At 43.2% G+C, this 22,657-nt stretch overlaps 1 protein-coding gene across 7 annotated transcripts in view; it reads right to left on the reverse strand.

The window, feature by feature from the left end:
* The window catches only part of MPDZ (multiple PDZ domain crumbs cell polarity complex component), an 832,961-nt gene that overhangs the window by 193,142 nt on the left and 617,162 nt on the right, over positions 1-22,657 (reverse strand). For all 7 annotated transcript variants that reach the window (XM_078675896.1, XM_078675898.1, XM_078675897.1 and 4 more), the window contains one exon: positions 20,641-20,721. In XM_078675896.1, coding sequence (XP_078532022.1) covers positions 20,641-20,721 — 81 coding nt within the window. The remainder of the gene's footprint in view (positions 1-20,640; positions 20,722-22,657) is intronic.

Consider the following 22,657-nt stretch of genomic DNA (forward strand, 5'->3'; position numbering starts at 1 on the left):
CAGGAGCGTGTTTTTGTGCGACGGGTTCGATTCCCGCCTGGCACACCATAGCACCTCGCGACCCAGCCATGCGTGCACGCAACGTTGCACATCCTAATTAGCAGCGCTCGTGAGCAAAGCTCGCTCGCATCCCAAGAAACTCGAAAGTCATCACTTTGGGATTTCCTGGCACGAAGCAAATTGCCACCGATGGAGCGGCTGCTGGAGGTTGCCAGCACCAAGGGGCCCTTTGTGCGCGGTAAGCAGCTCTCTGGTCTGCATGATTGGGCTCAGCCGAGCATGGCGCTGGCAGAACACCCCGGTGCTCGTCTCGTGGAGATAGGAGCCGCAGGTGAAGGTGTTTTGGAGATTTACACATTTCACAGAGAAATGATTTACTGGTTGGTATTCTGCCCGTGTAGTTAGGAAATCGGTGCTTTTGCCATTGTGTCTCAGAAAGAGGGCCGCTCTTGAACTTTTGAACTCCTGATTCACAATTTCGTCGGGAACCTGATTGATTCCGAAGTGATTGCACATCTGAAACCTCAAATTCAGCTGTGTGTGACATGGTTTCCCACCGTTTTCACCCCAACACAGCGGGGCCCTCAAAACATCCCATTTTAAAAATAGATTTTCTCAGATTGACAGGGAACAAAGAGGTCCCTGGGATTTTGCCTCGCGTGGTCAAGTCAAGACATTGTGTTGGAAAGCGCTGTTACTCGGTACCACACAACAATGTTTTTGGCAAAGAAAATGCGCCGCGCGCACAAAAGCAACTAATCGGTTATCCGCACGATCGAACAATTCATGGTGACGAGCAACTTTACGACCCTGGTTCTGCCAATTCAGCTCCAACCTTTTTAAAGGCTCGTTGTTGCTTTCCAACAGATGCAGAGTACATATATCTCTAAGTCATCATCCTTTTGCAATGCGATTGACCAGTGCTTTAAATGGGATGAACATGTGGGTGCATCCCTTCCAAGAATCTGTTCCAGGAGGTGTGACCTAAGGGCGTGGCTTAAATACGTGAAACATAACCCCTATGCTTCACACACCACCACACACCCACCAACGACCCAAACAGTATTCAAATGGCTGTGAGTTTTCTGTTATTACATCCAGACACTACCTAACAACAAACATGCACCTAAAGCGAGGCAGATCTATTGGCTTTGTCAAAGTTTGTTATCAGTATCAAATAAATGAGTACAGACAATGATTTTGTTAATAATTAGAATGAAAAATGTGACAATATTTAAAATAAGGGACTGTGAACTAAACATTGTTAACACCTGGAGAAGGGGCAGTGGTGTTCAGTATGTTAATCAGCTCCGTTCTCCCCTTCAGGCCACTTTCCTCTCACTCTTTTTGTCACTAGCCCCCTTTTCCCCCTAATTCTTCCTTCTGCATATCTCACAAGTCATAACTCTCCTTTTCATCATTTTATTGTCACTGTGTCCTTCTGAATCTACTTCCCTGCATCACTTCCCATTCACCATGCATTTTCTTATTCTCTATTACACACATCCACACAAACACGCACACACACTCACACACTTCCTTTCCTCATCTGCAAATACAGCAGTCTTTCCAATTGGAACTGTCACTGTTTAAAAACCGCATACCTTCTTCATATACTTTTACAGACAATGGTTATTACAATTGGCTCCTAAGTGACTGTTGCTACATAGATTGGATCAGTATGTAGCCATAATACCTTTTGGCTCATTGACAGTCACTGAGTAGTGAGTGCAGAGTAGTGAGTGTGGAGTAGTGAGTAGAGTAGTGAGTAGAGTAGTGAGTAGAGTAGTGAGTAGAGTAGTGAGTGCAGAGTAGTGAGTAGAGTAGTGAGTAGAGTAGTGAGTAGAGTTGTGAGTAGAGTAGTGAGTAGAGTAGTGAGTAGAGTAGTGAGTAGAGTAGTGAGTAGTGAGTAGTGAGTAGAGTAGTGAGTAGTGAGTAGTGAGTGCAGAGTAGTGAGTAGTGAGTGCAGAGTAGTGAGTAGAGTAGTTAGTAGTGAGTAGAGTAGTTAGTAGTGAGTAGAGTAGTGAGTAGAGTAGTGAGTAGTGAGTGCAGAGTAGTGAGTAGTGAGTAGAGTAGTGAGTAGTGAGTAGAGTAGTGAGTAGAGTAGTGAGTAGAGTAGTGAGTGCAGAGTAGTGAGTAGAGTAGTGAGTAGTGAGTGCAGAGTAGTGAGTAGAGTAGTGAGTAGTGAGTAGAGTAGTGAGTAGTGAGTAGTGAGTAGAGTAGTGAGTAGAGTAGTTAGTAGTGAGTAGAGTAGTGAGTAGAGTAGTGAGTAGTGAGTAGAGTAGTTAGTAGTGAGTAGAGTAGTGAGTAGAGTAGTGAGTGCAGAGTAGTGAGTAGTGAGTGCAGAGTGAGTGTGCAGAGTAGTGAGTAGTGAGTGCAGAGTGAGTGTGCAGAGTAGTGAGTAGTGAGTAGAGTAGTGAGTAGTGAGTAGAGTAGTGAGTAGAGTAGTGAGTAGTGAGTGGAGTAGTGAGTGCAGAGTAGTGAGTAGTGAGTAGAGTAGTGAGTAGAGTAGTGAGTAGTGAGTGCAGAGTAGTGAGTGCAGAGTAGTGAGTAGAGTAGTGAGTAGTGAGTAGTGAGTGCAGAGTAGTGAGTAGAGTAGTGAGTAAAGTAGTGAGTGCAGAGTAGTGAGTAGAGTAGTGAGTAGTGAGTAGAGTAGTGAGTAGAAAGTAGTGAGTAGAGTAGTGAGTAGTGAGTAGAGTAGTGAGTGGAGAGTAGTGAGTAGTGAGTAGAGTAGTGAGTAGTGAGCAGAGTAGTGAGTGCAGAGTAGTGAGTAGTGAGTAGAGTAGTGAGTAGAGTAGTGAGTAGAGTAGTGAGTAGAGTAGTGAGTTGTGAGTAGAGTAGTGAGTAGTGAGTAGAGTAGTGAGTAGAGTAGTGAGTAGTGAGTAGAGTAGTGAGTAGTGAGTAGAGTAGTGAGTAGAGTAGTGAGTAGAGTAGTGAGTAGTGAGTGGAGTAGTGAGTGCAGAGTAGTAAGTAGTGAGTAGAGTAGTGAGTAGTGAGTGCAGAGTAGTGAGTAGAGTAGTGAGTAGTGAGTAGAGTAGTGAGTAGTGAGTATAGTAGTGAGTAGAGTAGTGAGTAGAGTCGTGAGTAGTGAGTGCAGAGTAGTGAGTAGAGTAGTGAGTAGTGAGTGGAGTAGTGAGTAGAGTAGTGAGGTGAGTAGAGTAGTGAGTAAAGTAGTGAGTGCAGAGTAGTGAGTAGAGTAGTGAGTAGTGAGTGGAGTAGTGAGTAGAGTAGTGAGGTGAGTAGAGTAGTGAGTAAAGTAGTGAGTGCAGAGTAGTGAGTAGAGTAGTGAGTAGTGAATAGAGTAGTGAGTAGTGAGTAGAGTAGTGAGTAGAAAGTAGTGAGTAGAATAGTGAGTAGTGAGTAGAGTAGTGAGTAGAGTAGTGAGTAGTGAGAAGAGTAGTGAGTAGTGAGCAGAGTAGTGAGTGCAGAGTAGTGAGTAGAGTAGTGAGTAGAGTAGTGAGTAGTGAGTAGAGTAGTGAGTAGTGAGTAGAGTAGTGAGTAGAGTAGTGAGTAGTGAGTGCAGAGTAGTGAGTAGTGAGTAGAGTAGTGAGTAGAGTAGTGAGTAGAGTAGTGAGTAGAGTAGTTAGTAGTGAGTAGAGTAGTGAGTAGTGAGTGCAGAGTAGTGAGTAGAGTAGTGAGTAGAGTAGTTAGTAGCGAGTAGAGTAGTTAGTAGTGAGTAGAGTAGTTAGTAGTGAGTAGAGTAGTTAGTAGTGAGTAGAGTAGTGAGTAGAGTAGTGAGTAGTGAGTGCAGAGTAGTGAGTAGTGAGTAGAGTAGTGAGTAGAGTAGCGAGTAGAGTAGTGAGTGCAGAGTAGTGAGTAGTGAGTAGAGTAGTGAGTAGAGTAGTGAGTAGTGAGTGCAGAGTAGTGAGTAGTGAGTGCAGAGTGAGTGTGCAGAGTTGTGAGTAGTGAGTGCAGAGTGAGTGTGCAGAGTAGTGAGTAGTGAGTAGAGTAGTGAGTAGTGAGTAGAGTAGTGAGTAGAGTAGTGAGTAGTGAGTAGAGTAGTGAGTGCAGAGTAGTGAGTAGTGAGTGCAGAGTAGTGAGTAGTGAGTGCAGAGTAGTGAGTAGAGTAGTGAGTAGTGAGTAGAGTAGTGAGTAGTGAGCAGAGTAGTGAGTAGTGAGTGCAGAGTAGTGAGTAGTGAGTAGAGTAGTGAGTAGTGAGTAGAGTAGTGAGTAGTGAGTAGAGTAGTGAGTAGAGTAGTGAGTAGTGAGTAGAGTAGTGAGTAGTGAGTAGAGTAGTGAGTAGAGTAGTGAGTAGTGAGTGCAGAGTAGTGAGTAGAGTAGTGAGTAGAGTAGTGAGTAGAGTAGTGAGTAGAGTAGTGAGTAGAGTAGTGAGTAGTGAGTAGAGTAGTGAGTAGAGTAGTGAGTAGAGTAGTGAGTAGTGAGTAGAGTAGTGAGTAGTGAGTGCAGAGTAGTGAGTAGAGTAGTGAGTAGTGAGTAGAGTAGTGAGTAGTGAGTAGAGTAGTGAGTAGTGAGTAGAGTAGTGAGTAGAGTAGTGAGTAGAATAGTGTGTAGTGAGTAGTGAGTGCAGAGTAGTGAGTAGAGTAGTGAGTAGTGAGTGGAGTAGTGAGTAGAGTAGTGAGGTGAGTAGAGTAGTGAGTAAAGTAGTGAGTGCAGAGTAGTGAGTAGAGTAGTGAGTAGTGAGTGGAGTAGTGAGTAGATTGGTGAGGTGAGGAGAGTAGTGAGTAAAGTAGTGAGTGCAGAGTAGTGAGTAGAGTAGTGAGTAGTGAGTAGAGTAGTGAGTAATGAGTAGAGTAGTGAGTAGAAAGTAGTGAGTAGAATAGTGAGTAGTGAGTAGAGTAGTGAGTGGAGAGTAGTGAGTAGTGAGTAGAGTAGTGAGTAGTGAGAAGAGTAGTGAGTAGTGAGCAGAGTAGTGAGTAGTGAGTGCAGAGTAGTGAGTAGTGAGTAGAGTAGTGAGTAGAGTAGTGAGTAGAGTAGTGAGTAGTGAGTAGAGTAGTGAGTAGTGAGTAGAGTAGTGAGTAGTGAGTAGAGTAGTGAGTAGAGTAGTGAGTAGAGTAGTGAGTAGTGAGTAGTGAGTGCAGAGTAGTGAGTAGAGTAGTGAGTAGAGTAGTGAGTAGAGTAGTGAGTAGAGTAGTTAGTAGTGAGTAGAGTAGTGAGTAGAGTAGTGAGTAGTGAGTGCAGAGTAGTGAGTAGAGTAGTGAGTAGAGTATTGAGTAGTGAGTGCAGAGTAGTGAGTAGAGTAGTGAGTAGTGAGTAGAGTAGTGAGTAGAGTAGTGAGTAGTGAGTGCAGAGTAGTGAGTAGAGTAGTGAGTAGAGTAGTGAGTAGAGTAGTGAGTAGGACATCACAGGCAGCAGCTGTGCAAGCTTCTTACACTCACAAGGAGACCACAGGCAGCTGAGGTGCAATCTTCTCCCACTCACAAGAACGACATCACAGGCAGCAGCAGTGCAAGCTTCTTACACTCACAAGGAGACCACAGGCAGCAGAGGTGCAAGCTTCTCACACTCACAAGAAGGACATCACAGGCAGTAACGGTGCAATATTCTCACACTCACAAGGAGATCACTGGCAGTACACACCACATGAACACACTCCATAACACATAGCAACAATACATTGGCATTTACAATGCCATTAGCTCAAACTCAAATAAATCCGAGCCCGATTGCATTTCTAATGCTTGTTTTATCTTGTTATTGTCAGTGTTTTTCCAGCATATTGCGACGTAGTGCCAACTTAACTCTGCAACCCCCCCTTGTTGGAAAACTATTGGGCCACTGAATTCCTTGTCGTGTATGTGAAGCGTCCGCATAATGAGTCATCTGTTACATTAACCTACGGTCGTGTGTCCCCCAGAATCTGTGAGCTGTCTGTCCCAGTCTGTGAAGTCGCTCCTATAGGGGTTGTAGTTCATTTATCATCACCGACCATGTCTGGAGGTCATCTGCTAGTTTATCGTCTCTCCTAACTTGCGCCATTCTCACTCTCTCGGTAATTGCCCATTCACTCATGTCTTTCAGCCACCTGTCATGCTTCGGGGAGGGGGGAGGAGGGGGAGGTTTTTTGCCATTCGATTGCAATGCGTCTCTTTGCAATTATTAAGCCCAGAATCACAAATTTCCTGCTCAACTTTTTGTTTTTTTGGTGTTGGTAGAAGACCCAGTATTACTGTCCGCAACTCTTTGCGGACCTCCCAGCCTGAGGCCACTCTTATTTTTTGGAGTACCTCCTCCCAGACGCTGCCATTGGTGGACATGTCCATACCACGTGTAGGAAGTCGGCCTCTGGTTCTCGGCATCTGGGGCATGCATTGGAGCGCTCTGGGTAAATTTTGCTGAGAATTTTCAGAGTAAGATAGGCTTGATGGACATAATTATATTGTATTAATTTAAAGCGGGCGTTGTAGCACTCGTTTTACCCCTTCATGAACCCTACCCCAGTATTTCTCTGTTATGTGTTCACCTGTCACTACTTCCCAACTCATCTGTACTCGGAGTGTTTTCCTTGGTAGATCCTTGCACATCTCTTTGTAGAGGTGGTTTATCATATGTCATCCTTGAGCCATACATAGCATCGCCTGTAGAGTTCTTGTTACCAGCGGTTCCTCTGGGAATGTTGGCCATATCTCCCTGGCCACCTGAGATATTTTTGCTTATGGTAGGTACTCTCCAGTACCTAGCGCAAAGGAGATCTCCGCGTTTTCCAGTGAGATAAACTGTCCATTGTGGTATAAATCACTCATTGACAGACAACCTCCCACTTTCCATTTTTGGATTGACATTGATGCCACAATCTTAGCAAACCCTGGCATTGTCTATAGAAGGGCTTCTGGTGCATATGGTGCATGCCTCACCACTTTTCTGATCGTGTTTCCATGGACCTCCGCAACCTGCCTAATAAGATATGGTACTGCACCGGGAACTCATCAACCCCTCATTAACAATTCTGGAAGAGAGCCTCCCTCGAATGACCCCTCCAACAGACTTCTTTCCCAGTTATCCTGGTCATCCAACCAGTGGTTTGAATGCTGTATTTGTTCAGCTATATAGTAGTGTTCCATTTATGGGACCTCCACCCCCCCCATCTGCCAGGGCCTCTGTAGCGTTGAAAAACTAACATGCTTGCGTTTGGGACCCCACATCAGGTTCGTCATCAAGATATCTAATTCTCTAAAGATGGTGGCGGAATGTTATACAATTAATTTTGGAGTGCATATAAACATCTTGGTACAATGACCATTTTCGTGATTGCAACCTTTCCCCTCATAGATAGGGGCGAATCCCTCCAAAAACGCACCGAGCCACAAAGCCCTTCTACCACTCTGCCCATATGAGTTCCAAGAAACGCTCCACCAGCTGTGCCAGTCTGATCCCTAAATATCTTGGGGAATCCATCGTCCAGGGCAAGCCCACTTCAGGTTGCGTGTCCGCCGGCAGGCTCGCCAAACACCCCAGTAGCAGCAGTTTTGATTTCTGTGGGTTCACACGGAGATGCAACACCCTCCCGAACTTCTCCAGAACAGTCAGCAAAACCGGAATTGAGTAAGCCGGCTGACTACAATACACCAGAGTGTTGTCGGCATACATTGAGACTACATGGCTAGTATTCCCTACTTTAATATCCCATTCAGTTAACCAATTACTGAGCGCCCATGCCATGGGTTCCATAACCATAGTGAATATTAGAGGTAACAACCCTGCCTCGTGCCCCTCTCCAATTGGAACCCCCTAGAGATTCTACCTCCGGTCCTCACCCTCGCGCTGGGCCGAGCATAAAGCAACTGTACCCAATTTCTTAACCCTGGCCCATTCCCATTTTTTGCAGTACTGCCCATATAAAGGCCCAAGCCACCGAGTCGAACGCTTGTTCAGTATTTAGAAGGACTAGGGCATGTTCTCCATGTAATAAATCTGGGTTGTGTCATACATGGGCCAATCGTTTCAAGTTAGGCATGGTGTTTCGCTGTGGGATAAATCCCGCTTGTTCTGGGTTGATCAAATGCGACATATGGCGGAGGAGTCTGCTTGCCAGAACACGGCTCAGCACCTTCGAAGCGAAATCGGTCTGTATGAATTGGGTTGTTGTGGGTCTCTGTCTTGCTTTGGGATCATTATCACTAAGGCTTCCCACATAGAGCCCGGCAACCTCTTCGCTTGCAATGCCTCGTTATACACCTCCACCAATCAGTCCACTAATATTAGTGCAAAATGTTGTCAAAATTCAGCAGGGAAACCATCGTTCCCATGCAATTTTCCTGATTTTAGTCATTTAATAGCTCCCAGAATGTCTTCTCTTGGGATTGGCCCCACTAGCGATTCTTCCATCTCCTCTGCCAGTTGGGGCAATTCCACTGATGCCAGAAACTCTCTATTGTGATACTCAATGGCTCGATAACCCCCCCCCCCCCATATACTTTAGACAGATGTTCAGCAAACAGATCTTTGATCCCCATTTGTGTATAAACCAGTTTCCCAGTTCCATTCTGAAGCAACAAGTTTGCAGGGACTGTTCCCTTTTTAATAATCTGGCTAACATGGCCCCTGACTAATGTCCGTCACGATGGAGTTGCTGCTTGTAGTCATGCTTTTCCAGCAGCTTCCATGCCTCTAACAATGCAACCCTAGTCTCGCACCACTCCCCCCTCCTCTGCAGGGTTTCGTGTAACCTCTCCTCAAGCCTGATCAGTCTATATCTTTTATTAATTGCTGCCGTACCCCATATGCTGTGTGGATACAGACCCCCCTGAGGACCACCTTCATGGCATCCCATTCATATGCTCTGTTCGAGGACGACCCCCAGTTTTCTTCAGAATATTTGTTTAGCGCCTTGCTACCGCCCTCTCGAACTGAGGGTTCAGCAATGCTTCTGCCCTAAGGCGCCACAAAGGGATAGCCTATCTTCGTCTATGGCCCTGAAGGCACAATAAAAGCGGTGATTGGTCCGAGATGTGTCTTGCTTGATAAGATGATACCCCCTTAACCTCTTGGGCTAGCGTAGATGAGACAAAGCAATAATCTAGATGGCTGTATGTGTTAGTAGCTGGTGTGTGGCATGAGACTGTTTTTGTGTGGGGTTGCATTCTCTCCATATGTCCATGAGCTGCTTGGACCCTGTAACCTTGTTAACACAACATTTAAATCACACATTGGTGTAGGTAATGCTTGAGGTGGAATAACTCTTTTAAGTCTGTTCTCTATTCTGAAGATATGTGCTGTAAGATGTATTTTAATAGAAGTGAAACATGCATTTTATGAAAGAATCATCTAACCTATAATGTTCTGAGGTGATGCTTGTATAGGATTAATGTCTTTTTAATGAAAGTAATAAACAAAACATTTTCACTTTGCTGCATAGCATGCTCTTGTTGTGGGTCTCCTTGCCTCTTTTAGGATATTCATACATTCTTTTGGTAAGTTTAGGTATCCAAATTCTAAGACTTTAGGAGCCAAATTGCAAGATCGGGAGATCTGGGATTTGGGTGCAGTATTGCTCCTTTGTTCTGCATGCGCAGATCTTGTCAGTTGGGTAGCATTTTATGTGGCACTACCGACATCGTCAGCAATGTTGTGTACCATGTTTGTGTGGCCCATGTTGGAGCAATTAGTATCAGTGTGAGGGATGTCTGTTTTAGTTTGCGAATGACAAATGGAAGAAGGGGGAAAGGTGGAAAAGCTTAAGCGAATATACCTGACCAATTCATCCATAATGCATTGCCCTTGGATTGTGGAGGTTATAATCAGGAGGCAAATTTTTGGCATTTTGCGTTTTGTGGTGTTATTATTAAAATGTGTATGGCGCAGCGAATCATCCCCAGGGGGATCTCTCGGTCCTTGGGTAGCAGACACCATATCAAAATACTCATTAAAACAGCCAGGTTTTAAGCAATTTCTTAAACTGTGCCAGATTGGAGCAGTCTCAAATGTCATCTGGTAATCTGTTCCAGTGTGCTGGGCCTAAATAGGAAAAAGCACAACCGCCCATCTTGGCTTTCCTGATTCTCCGCATGCCTAGCAGATTTCGGCTACTCGATCTGTTGACGCACAGGAAGGATGTATGACGTTACAACGCATACTTTTACCACGCCTACCATTACCACGCATTTTTTACAACGCAGGATCCATGACAACGCATACCATTACCACGCATGTATTTACAACGCATATACCTTTACAACGCATACAATTACAACGTAAGTATTGGTAAGTATATAATATTTTTTAATATTTAATTTAATTAAAATTAATATAATGTAATTTAATTTATTTTAATTATTTTTATTTAATTAATTTAATTTAATTTAATTTAATGTAATTTAATTTAAATAATTTAATTTAATTTAATCAATTTAATTTATAGTAATTTAAATTTAAACCCAAAACTGACCTTGAACCCAAAAAATACCCCTTTTACCCAAAAACTCAAAACTGACCCTGAACCCTAAAAATACCCCTTCACCCAAAAACCCAAAACTGACCCTGAACCCTAAAAATACCCTTTTACCCAAAAACCCAAAACTGACACTGAACCCTAAAAATACCCCTTTACCCAAAAACCCAAAACTGACCCTGAACCCTAAAAATACCCCTTTACCCAAAAACCCAAAACTGACCCTGAACCCTAAAAATACCCCTTTACCCAAAAACTGAAAACTGACCCTGAACCCTAAAAATACCCCTTTACCCACAAACTGAAAACTGACCCTGAACCCTAAAAATAACCCTTTACCCAAAAACTGAAAACTGACCCTAAACCCTAAAAATACCGCTTTACCCAAAAACTGAAAACTGACCCTGAACCCTAAAAATACCCCTTTACCCAAAAACTGAAAACTGACCCTAAACCCTAAAAATACCCCTTTACCCAAAAACTGAAAACTGACCCTAAACCCTAAAAATACCCCTTTACCCAAAAACTGAAAACTGACCCTAAACCCTAAAAATACCCCTTTACCCAAAAACTGAAAACTGACCCTGAACCCTAAAAATACCCCTTTACCCAAAAACCCAAAACTGACCCTGAACCCAAAAAATACCCCTTTACAAAAAAACCCAAATAATATTTTTAATAAAATAATATACTTACCAATACTTACGTTGTAATGGTATGCGTTGTAAAAGTACCTGCGTTGTAAATACATGCGTGGTAATGGTATGCGTTGTCATGGATCCTGCGTTGTAAAAAATGCGTGGTAATGGTAGGTCGTGGTAAAAGTTGCGTTGTAAAGGTTGTATACCCACAGGAATGTACGGCTGTAATTTCTTCAATAGACAGGCGGGACCCATTCCCTGCAGTGATTTAAAAACTGTACACAAGAGCTTAAAGCCTGCTCTTTTCCTGATAAGGAACCAGTGTAGTTGTTGCAAAAGGTGTAATGACGGAGTTGGTGCAGGTTTGTTGTGGGCTAGACACGCTGCTGTATTTTGAACAACTTGCAACCTTGATAATAAATCTTTCCTAATTCCTACCAGTAGCGAATTTCCATAGTATAGTCTGCTGACTAGAAGCGCCTGTATAAGGGTTTTTCTGGCAGAAAGGGTGAATCCAAGATAAAACTTTTCTCAGCATGCGCATCATGCCGAAGCAGGTGCCCGAGATGGTTTTTACATGCTCCTCCATGGAAAGTCTGTAATCAATTACGATGCCCAGATTCTTTGCCCACTTTTTAGGTGTAGGAGCTTCTCCGAGTTCTACAGGCCATCAATCAGGGGTCCATAACTCCTCTGCTTTCCCGAACAGCAGAATCTCAGTTTTATTGGAGTTAAGCTGTAGGAAGTTCTTACTCATCCATGTGGCTATTCTTAGCATACAGTTCTTACATTTTTCTCTGGTCAGGTCGTGATCTATCTCTATGGGGACTATCACTTGAGTGTCATCCGCATACGAGATCGTATCAAACCCACACGATCTAATGATAGTGGTCGGAGAGGACACATAGATATTGAACAAGATGGTACTTAAGATGGGACCCTGAGGGAACCCCTTGTCCACTACCGAGGTCTGTGACACACGTGTCGATTGTGATCTGTCGGTTAGGAAGCTTTGCAGCCAGCTTAAGGTCATTCCTTCGGTTGTCCCCATTGTTTGAAGAATGGGGTAGGACTTGTACATTTATTTCCCACTCATGGACTTGTTGGCGTGTTCTGCTGAGAAGATCCGCTAGATGATTGTCTACTCCTGTTATGTACTCTGCAAGCAATTGAATGCTGTGCTGTAGAGCAAACTTCCAGATCTTTTGTGCTAGCAGAGACACTTATGGAGATTTTGTCCCTCCTTGTTTTTGCAGATAATACAAGGTTGTCATGTTTTGATTAAAACTACCTTGTCTTTTAGGTGAGGAAGGAATTCTTTCATCGCCAGATGAACTGTTAAGAGTTCTAGTTGACTGATGTGTAGAAGAGACTGACTGTGTGAACAGTGTCCTTCCAAGTAATGTCCTATAAATGTGCTCCCCAACCTATCATTGATGCGTCCATTGTAATGGATCGTTTGCAGAATTGGGTCTATAACATGCAGTCCCTGTACTAGATTGTTGGCGTTCCGCCATTGAAAGATTGTCAAACTTGATGGCTGATCAACATTAAATTATCCAAATGACCCTACGCATGAGACCATTGGTGTGCCGGGCATTGTTGTAGAGGAGACAGATTCAGTCTAGCATGAGGTAATATGGCTATGCATGAGGCTATAGTTCCTAGGAGACGCATAACTGTTCTCATAGATATTTGTTTCTGAGGCTGAAATAGTGTCACTGGATTTTTTAAAGTTTGTATTGTAGTTGCATTTTGGTAAGCTATTCCTGTCTGACAATTTATAATTTCTCCCAAGTAAGGCTGTACTTGTAGTGGTTGTAAGTGCGATTTTACTGCATTTACAGTGAAACCTAGTTTGTGCAGTAATTTGATTGTTGCTAGAGTGCTTTGCAAACATGTGTGATTTGTGTTGCTTTTGATAAGCCAATCGTCTAGATATTATAATAGGTTTATATGTTGTCTCCTTAAGTGGGCTGCTACTACTGCCAAACATTTGGTAAAAACTCTGGGTGCTGTGGTGACCCTGAACAGTAGCACTTTGAACTGAAAGTGCTGTCCGTTGAAGGCAAACCTGAGATATTGCCTTTGTGCTGGAAGAATTGGAATGTGGAAATATGCATCCTTTAGATCCTTTGCTGTAATGAGAACTCCTTTTTGGAGAAGTAAGATTATACCCTAAAGAGTGACCATAAGAAAATGTTCTGATAGGATATACCTGTTTAGAAGTCTGAGCTCTAATATGGGTCTTAGAGTTCCATCCTTTTTGTGAATTAGTAAGTAAAGGGATTTAACCCCCTTTTCCTGTTGTTGTATTAGCACTGATTCTATTACTCCTTTTTTTAATAGAGCTTGAATTTCTTATTTTAATAGGTTTTGATGTTGTGTAGACATTTTGTGAAAACAAAGTGGTATGTTTGGAGGAGTTGAAGTTAGCTCCAGTCAATAACCATGTTGGATAACATCCAACACCCATTGATCTGATGTGATGTTTATCCATTGTGGAAAGTCTTAGCCCCACAAGTGTTATGTGATTGGGGAAATGGTTGTTGAGTCACTGGTTGTAGGAGAGAAAATGTTTTTGTTGAAACCTCCTCAACCCCTGTTTTATTTCCTCTGTAGGATCCTCTATAATATCCTCTTTGGGGACTTGTTTGAGTTTGGCTTTCGTTAAAAGGGGTGGATGTGTTTGTGGAGGTTGCTTTAGATCCTCCACGATATGTAGAGCGAAGAAAGGTGCCCCTTTGAGACTGCATTTGTATTGCTCCCATTGACTTTGCAGTCTCATTGTCTATTTTAATTTTCTATAGTAAGTGTGCATTTGTGGACTAAAAAGGTGTTCACCATTAAAAAGAAGACCTATAATGTTTTGTTGCACTTCTGGTTTAAAACCACATACTCTTAGCCATGCGTGTCTTCTTAGCATAAGGCTGGTATGTATTCCTTTAGCTGCTATATCAGCTGTTTGTGTTTGATATAAGTTTACCCTCTGATGTAGATTTTAGGTCGCGCCTGAGTCAGCACATACGCTGTCTGGCGAGACTTTTAGTTAGTGGGCTTCAAAAAGCCGACCACAGCTTTTTGTGAGGCCTCTAGTGTGCGGTAAGAGCACAGGTGCCATCTGGCTTTCCTGTCCCGCAATGGCTCATCGCTCGCGGGTACCCTTACAGCACGCGCACATCGCACACCACTCGCCAGACATTGCGTGAGGCACGCGCGCTTGTTAGGGAATGGCATCCGTTCTCCTGAAAGAGGGTGAGAGGTGTTTGTGGCGTCACTTTGTCCCAAGTTCCGCTGACTTTTGCATCTGCAAACATTATAAGGCACCCTATTCTTAGGTAATCTGGTTTGAATGTGTTTCAACACCCTCCCTCTCACAACAGCATCTTTGTCAGTGAGCATGCACCAGGAATGGGTTATTTTGAGATTTCTTAAATATGAGAGATCATGTGACCAAGACACCAGTAAATCTTCCAACCCTTTACAAGGCAGGAATACGAGGCACTTTTGTAGCTGGTGAAAGAACACCAGCAAGAAACAAATGCACAACAACAAATTATACATTCTTAATTGACAGGTATTGTGTATGTTTATGTATCTGTGATTACTGAATGCGACTTGTGCTTAAAAACTGTCAACCGTGATAACAACTTGGTAAGTTTCAAATACAAATATTTAAGAGCACATATTTTCTAAAACAGTACCTGCGTTCCATTGTTTGTATAGAAGAGTGTATGTCGCCATTACTTCATTTCATACAATGCAAATAATTAAACTTGTATCTGCATACATTAAGCTCCAAAAGTAGGCTTGCTTACTTTCTTATATACTCACCATTTTGTATTTGTGGAAAACAAGATGTACATGCATGTTTCAAAATAAATAATGAATTATTTGCCTGGTTTAGCTACGAACATTAGGTTAGAATCACTACTCTTTTGGTTTTCTTTCCATAGCTTTCAGATACATAAGTTTAGTCAGTTTGTTAGTGACCCACTGCTTCCTTTTGTTGTTGACATGTTTATATATCCATATGTTGCAAATGGTGTATACTTATCTCAACTTTAGGAGTGCGCTAAGCCTGTGTCCTATATTAAGGCTAAGCTAAACTTGTGGCATTACTTTCAGTGATGTCATTCAGACATGCCTTTGCATATATATCCTCTCCCCACTGTTGTTTAGGTCATCTGCACAGTCTCTGCCTCAGGCGCACAAAGTACCTGCCTGCTGCGTGCGTCCCTTCTACATTAACTGGCTCCTGTCTCTTCACCGACCACTTTGGCGATCGGTGTCCTGAAGCAGCAGGAAGAACAGTGTGAAACGCGCAACAGGGACCGATGCTGGGGATTAACCTTCCACAGACTAGAGCCACCCGGCCTGTACTACTCTGTGTCAGTGCGTAGTTTCCTATAGCCGCGTCCAGCACTTTCTGTGCAGTACATATCTGCCCTGGTGAAAAAAGACTTTCTCCAAGGAGTTTCCGCAGTTAAATGGTTTCACTGGTATTTCTTGGGGAATGGGGTATAGCACCGGAGAGGGTGCCGTCGCCTTTCTGTATCTTTTTATGTGTCATGCCGCCATGTAGTATACTGTCCCCTTGCACACGTACAGTTATATGAGAAGGTGCTTTGCAGGACTAGGCTGATTAGATCCTTTTGCTGCCACTGCTCAGCATGCTGGTCTTTGTTCTCCCTTCTCCTCAGCTGCGGGGTGGTACTCAAGGCGAAAACAGTGGTCGTTAGAGAGTGGCTTGGACGGCAAGGAGGATGCTTGCCTGAGTTTGCTGCTCATTTGAAACGGGAGAGATATCAATGATCCCGTGAGCCCCTAAGACCAGATAAGGCGAATAAAGGTATCAAGGTGCAGCTGAATGGTACCTGCAGAGGATAATACCAGCGCCGGCTCAGTTGTACCCAGATAAGCTTAGGAAAATCAGGTAGATGCCCAAGGCAGCAAACGAGGAGAGAGTGGTAATGGCGGCCAAAATGAAACCGAAACCTACAATGCCTACAACACTGTGATCCCCCGCTGCCGCTTGATCGCTGCCCCAGCCCTGCTTGCCCAACTCACCACCCTGCCAGTGCAAATACCAGTTCCCGACACCAGTATGCAGCAGGAACCAGGAATAATTCTTATGGAAGGTACGGCGGGGGTGCCATATTGAGCGGTGAGCCGAGGCGGTACAGAAGGTGTGAGACCTGGACGGGAGAGATAACTGTTAGCCAACTGAAAGATCAACATGGTGTGAGGCATACGACCGACGAGACGAGATATACCTTTAAGATATTGTTGAGAGTCCAGGGACTGCAAAATGGACCAGGAACACAGGAGGACAGAGCTGCGGAACCACCACTACCTCTGATCAACAAACAGGTAACTGCTGGCGAGCGGAAGGTGGAAAACAGCAATTTGAGCTACGGTGACATAAGGGGTGTGTTGAACCCCTCAACATATCTGGACGGCCCATCAGCCCAAGAAATGGAGGTCTCTCAAGCAGGTATCAGTAAAAGGAGAGCCTCAACAGAGCCGGGGTGGGGGGTGGGGGACAGAATGAAACAAAGCCTGCACACGAGGCGTGCGTGCAGAACGCCGCCGCACGCCTCGTGCTCGGACTCTCACGGAGAGCTTCCGCAAAAACCGCCCTAGCCAAACTCCACTGGCTCCCGGTTAGGGAAAAAATTAAATTTAAAACCCTCTGCTACGCACATCGCATCGCTCAAGGCAAAGGCCCTGAATACTTAAAAAGCCTTCTCACAATACATCGCCCTACTCGGAACTTAAGATCATCTGGCACGATGTTATTTAAAGCTCCTCGCATTCTTAGGGCCAGAATGGGTGGCAGGTCCTTCAGGTACCTAGCCCCCAAACTTTGGAATGCGCTCCCGCTCCACTTGCGGATGGAACCATCTGAATTGAGATTTCGGGGAAAACTTAAAACGCTTCTGTTTCCCAACATGTAACACCTCCTGAGCCTCTCCACAGCTGCCTTTGGGTTTCTATACTTTTTCAGCAGTTAGCGCGGGGACACACAGTTTTGTGTAGCCAGGCACTTTACAAATGATTTATTATTATTATTATTATTACAAAGTCTCGTAATGAACTACTGAAACTACTCGATCTACCTCATTAGCTACCTCAACTTCAACAAATACTTTCTAACTACCTCAAAGATACCGCAAGGTATCACAAGTACCACAAAGTACTCATGTAATCTCAACGAAGGCCCTGCAGGCCACGCATAACCGGGCACAACCGGACAGACACCTCAGCCTCGACAATCAACATCCGACAGCTGTTGTAGGCTCCCAACTCCCGACCCTAGAGTTAACATAAAGGAGAGCACTTACTGTGTGTCGTGTGGGGTGAACAATGACTCAACCCTGCGCAAGTGCCTACACAAAGAACCTACTGCATCGACATCATCGACCTCGTCAAAGACCTCGGCAAACCAGATACTTGTTCCTATGCACGGAAACCTGGACAATCACTATATCCTTTTTATCTACAAAGACACAAGGGCAGTGAGGGATGGCGTGAGGGGGGACACTAACACAGACTTTACACAGCATTGAATCTGTAAAGGAACACTCTCTTGGGATCAGAGAAACACAGAACTACTAACCAACAACTCCCAGTGAGATGGGACGGCGATCCTGTGGTCGCACATTCAGCATACAATGTTTCTATGTTGGAGGGAGGGAAGGGAGGTGAGGGGGGTCACTAGACACTTTGCTTTCTTTTGTCTCTGTCTTCCTTCCTAGTTTCACCTCTTTACTCTCACGTTTCTCGACAAAAAGGTTCAAACAACCACTAGTAACTGATAGAAGAGAGAGACCTAACACTGTGGCTTGCATAAGGCAGACACCCATCCTACATCAGGAGGTTGGTCGTGCGGGAGGGGAGGAGTTACAACAAATGAGAGCTGGGGGCGTAGATTAGGTTTACCAGACATGACGCACCCTAGATAATGGCCCCCACCAACAATCTCAATCTGGCTTCTGACCTAAAGATAGTATCCCTCATTATCAATGGGCTCTACCACTCCATTAAACGCAAGACGATACTAGACTACCTAGCTAAAACTAAAGGAGATGTGATCCTGCTACAAGAAACCAAACTGTCGCTGGGAGATGTCAGGCTAGTGAAAGGTAACTGGATCTCACAGGTGGCGTGCTCACCGGAAGAAGGGAAGAAGCGCGGGGTAACTACACTGGTATCTAAAAGCTCCAAGCTTACTCTAGAATCAAAGTACCATGACGAAGTAGGTAGACTCTTGATAACACACATGAGAAGGGGGAGGAGCTTATCCACATAGCTAATATATACGGCCCAAACACAAACGGCCCCACCTTCTGGGAAGGTGTGTCACACAAGCTTGATAGCCTCCCACAGAACGACCTCAGGGTGGTGGCGGGGGACATTAATATCCCTCTTGACCACATATTAGATAGTCAGTCACCCTGCCAATACCAGCCCACAAGTGCACACACTACAATAAATAATATCTGCCCCAAATTCAACCTCAAGGACCCTTGGAGGCTCCAGCACCCGGACACTAGGGACTTCACATTCTACTCTAACCCGCACAACTCGTACAGCAGGATAGACTACATATTAATCACAGGCCCACACACACCTAATAGAACATTTTGACATAGCGCCTAGGTTAGTGTCAGACCATTCATGTATCAGCCTAAAGCTGATTGGATGCCACAACGAAGACATCCCCCGGAGGTGGCAGTTTAACAGCGACATCCTAGCTAACACTGAGAACAAAAAAAAGATCGAAGAGGCCATAAGGGAAAACCTTGTACACAATGATACACCGGGGATTAGTCCCACTACCCTATGGGACGCACTGAAGGCTACCATCAGAGGCACAATTATCAAAATGAAGTCCAAAATAAACAAAAACACAAACTTGCAGCTCACCCAGCTTGAGCAGGACATCAAAAACCTAGAAACGGCCCATGCCAGGTCCACTCACAATACCAAACTCCATATTTTATGGATTGTGTGCATATATGTATATATTAATTTTTTATATATAAAAAACCCTTCCCCATACTCTGACTCAACCCAAACCTTTCTGAGTACAATGGAATCCTAAACATGCTTTCCAAACTCTTCTCTCTTTCTATCCAACTCATCCAACTAACAGGCATAAATGCCCAACATTCTTAAATACTCCTCACATTTTCCCTTTATGAATCCAATTCAATTAAAAGATACCTATCCGAGAGAAAATGCATGAAATCTCAAGAGCATAAACTTAACACAACTAATCCTATAAGAAAACAAAAGCACATACTACTTATCTACAACCTATTTACCTCTAACCTGGGGTTCCAGAGTAGCGTGCTACTCATCACAAACGGCTTCAATACCTCATCAGGGGTAGTATGTTCTATATAAATATAATTTGCAATTACAATTGCAAGCTAGTCTGAACGGCCCCAGACAGATCATGAAAGTGCATACCAATAAATTGTACCAAAATCTCCCCCTTCACATCCTCATACCCTGCACAAGTCTTTCAATGTCAAAGAATATCATAACTGTAAGAGATGAAGAGCACATAAATGTCCATAAAAGAGATGAAAATTAACTATGTGCAAAGACTTTACTACAACTAGACCCCGAACGGAACAGCTTTGAACCTCACACCCTCTGAAACAGTGCCAACATTACAAAGTAAGATTTCATTTGGGAACTATAAGAGCATGGACAGATAAACAGCTAGTACTGTGTCTTTTTTTCAGTTTTCATTTTAACCATTCATATTTTCTCATTTTCCTCCTGGAAGTCCTATGTCACTTTCTTCAATTTGTCTTAATTTGTATGGCTTTTCTTCCTTGTGACACCAGATTTGCTCCTTTTTCCCCCTTCCCAAAACACTTCCAGCTGAATTCTGAAATGTATCAGGCACTAGCTTCAACAGAAAAGAAAGTTTTGAGGACAAATATAATACGCTTGTTGACATAATCTAAAGTGGTGGAACTTTGGATGAATGGCTAGATGGAATTAAAGATAGAAAGAGACAGTGCAATTAGACAAAGGGAGAGGGACTCAGTTGAGCATCTTTGCAAGGGCTGCTTTTGGTTCCCAAGTACTGTCCTGCTAGGCTATACTGATGCTTCAATTTGGTATGGAAAAACAGAATACACGTCAGTCCAACATAATAAGGATTAATATCATATATAAATTTGGTCCCAAACCTAAAATGGTTGCTTTAAAACAAATGCATAATCTAAAGCCGCACTGTGCTTTTTCTCATGACATATACACTTCATGAAGGCCACAGAAAGCTAACACATGTAGATAATTCTTAATGTTTAACTTCTCTGTTTTTTTAATTAATTCTTATCAATAATCCAAACAGCTATACATACAAGCCAGCAAAGGTAGGCTTTTAAGAACCATTAACGTATTTTATTTATCTTCTCTCATAATTGGCATGTAATTGGAAGAGTTTATCTGGCCAGGAGAACTGAAAAGGATGGCAGTCACACACATTAATACATACATCAAAACATGAAAACATAACAATGAACAGAAGCTCCAAGCAAACATTTATTTGTGACAAACATTTCATTGGCATTTAGTGAGCCAGTTGTATTTTAAACAAGCTACAATCAAAGGGCAAATATTTACCTTGGGTAGAACAACATTTTGGACATTTTTGAATGAACTGTAGTCTGTGACTGCCACAAAACTTGTAGAACTTTCATCAAACTGAAAGGTAAATAAAAAATAAACAATATCACAGAATAGTTACATCTGTAACCCGCACAAATTCGTTTTTCATACCAACGTCAAGATTTTAATTGTGGGCGTCATTTGCATGTAAGAAGAAGCTGAAAACACAGTGTGTTGTACAGTATTATACGTTTATACAGTACTTAGAGTTGGTCCATGGTCCTCTCTGTGCACAATATTGGTAAATTGGGCCGAACGTATTAAGATAGGATTCACAAAACGTTGTTGCAATTTGTGTATTTTTTTGTGAATTCTACAACATTTTGCGTACGACCTATGTACTAATAGGTCAGTTCACAAAATACTGAATTGCTGTGGGTCGCAGTTAGACCTATCACATGAATGCTAATCAGAGAGGTTGAAAATTGCGACTCACTATGATTCACTACCATCACATGGTGGCCTGCTCGGGTCAGCAGACCACCACGTTTGTATTTGCTTTAAAATTACCAATTTTTTAAAAACATTTTTTTTAAATGCAATCATCTTCTTCAAAGGAAAACAGGATGTGTTTAGAACAAAATAGGTACTTTTTAAGTGTAAGCTACACCAAAAAGATGTTTTTTCACCATTCACAAAGGAAACAAGGTCTCCTAAGGATCCCTTCCCATTTACAAACGGGTTACTACTACCTTTCAGTAGCTGGTAAAATATGAACGTTTCGTAACTGGATTTACATCTCAAAACATTAATAGATTTCATAGGAATCACTATTTTAAAGGGACACCCTGAACATACTCCTTTGAAATTGCAATTCCTAACAGTTTCCTAAACCCATTTAGAGATTCAGTAATATGTAACCAAATTGTTAAATGGGTTTAGTTCAATCGGAAAAAACATTTCCTTCTCACAAAGAGCATGATTTACTGAAACAAAGGGTTTGCGACCAGAAATGGCATTCATACATCTGGTACATTGTCCTTAACCCCTTCGGCGCTCATGACGAGCCCAGCTCGTCATGAGCGTAGCGTGCCCTACGCTGATGACGAGCTGGGCTCGTCATGTAACGCGGGGTTTTGAACATCGCAGCGCGCAGCGGGAAAACCGCTAGCGCGCATGCGGTTTAGCATACGTTCTGTCATTATGATGTCCTTTCAGAACAACCCTTTGAAACAAGCAGTCAAAAAAGGGCTTTGGTTTCACTGATCTTGCCTCAGCACATATAAACTGATATACACGAGATACATCTTCTGCCCCATTTCCTTAAGAACCTTCCATGGCTGTGAATCAGTTGGAAAGGGTCAATGTTTGCAGAACTAATTCCAATTTATTGGAGTGAGGGGACAGTATGGCGACAACGGCAAATGATGGTTCTCCACTCCAGAGACAACAAAATTAGCCTAGGGGAATAAGAGCTAAAATCTGTGAACTATATTACAACTATGCTGATCTGGTGTGAACAATAGGTGGTAGACGGCTGGAGACAAAAGTCCTACAAGAATATTCATAGAGTAAATCATAAAAAATGGTGTACGGATGAAATCCCTTGCAGTATGCAGGCAACTCTGTAATCCTGCATCTGATTCCATTCTGGTTGACCTTGTAACAGAAATATGTGCAACTGCAGGAGGTTTTCCATGATAATTTGTTGTGCTTACCATGCACAGTACATGGCTCAGAAAGGCCTGGTATACACAATAAATGTACCACTGCCTATAAAGTTATTGTTAGACAAAAGATTGGTGGCAGAACAGACTGACTATAATGCATTTTTTTGTTCTGGCAGTGCTACCTCTTGATCTGCCGGAGATAACTTTACTTTGATAGGCACGTCAGTTCCAGTACTGCTTCAAAATAAATCAATATAGCATTTTTCTTTGTCATTCTTTGGGAGCTCCTTGGAATTTGAAGAGACATCTCTTAGGAAGTATGCAGTGAAACTGAGGGAGAGCCTCTGTACTCTTGATCCTCC

Source organism: Lissotriton helveticus, chromosome 2_1, assembly GCF_964261635.1.
Source record: "Lissotriton helveticus chromosome 2_1, aLisHel1.1, whole genome shotgun sequence".
NCBI lineage: Eukaryota > Metazoa > Chordata > Amphibia > Caudata > Salamandridae > Lissotriton > Lissotriton helveticus.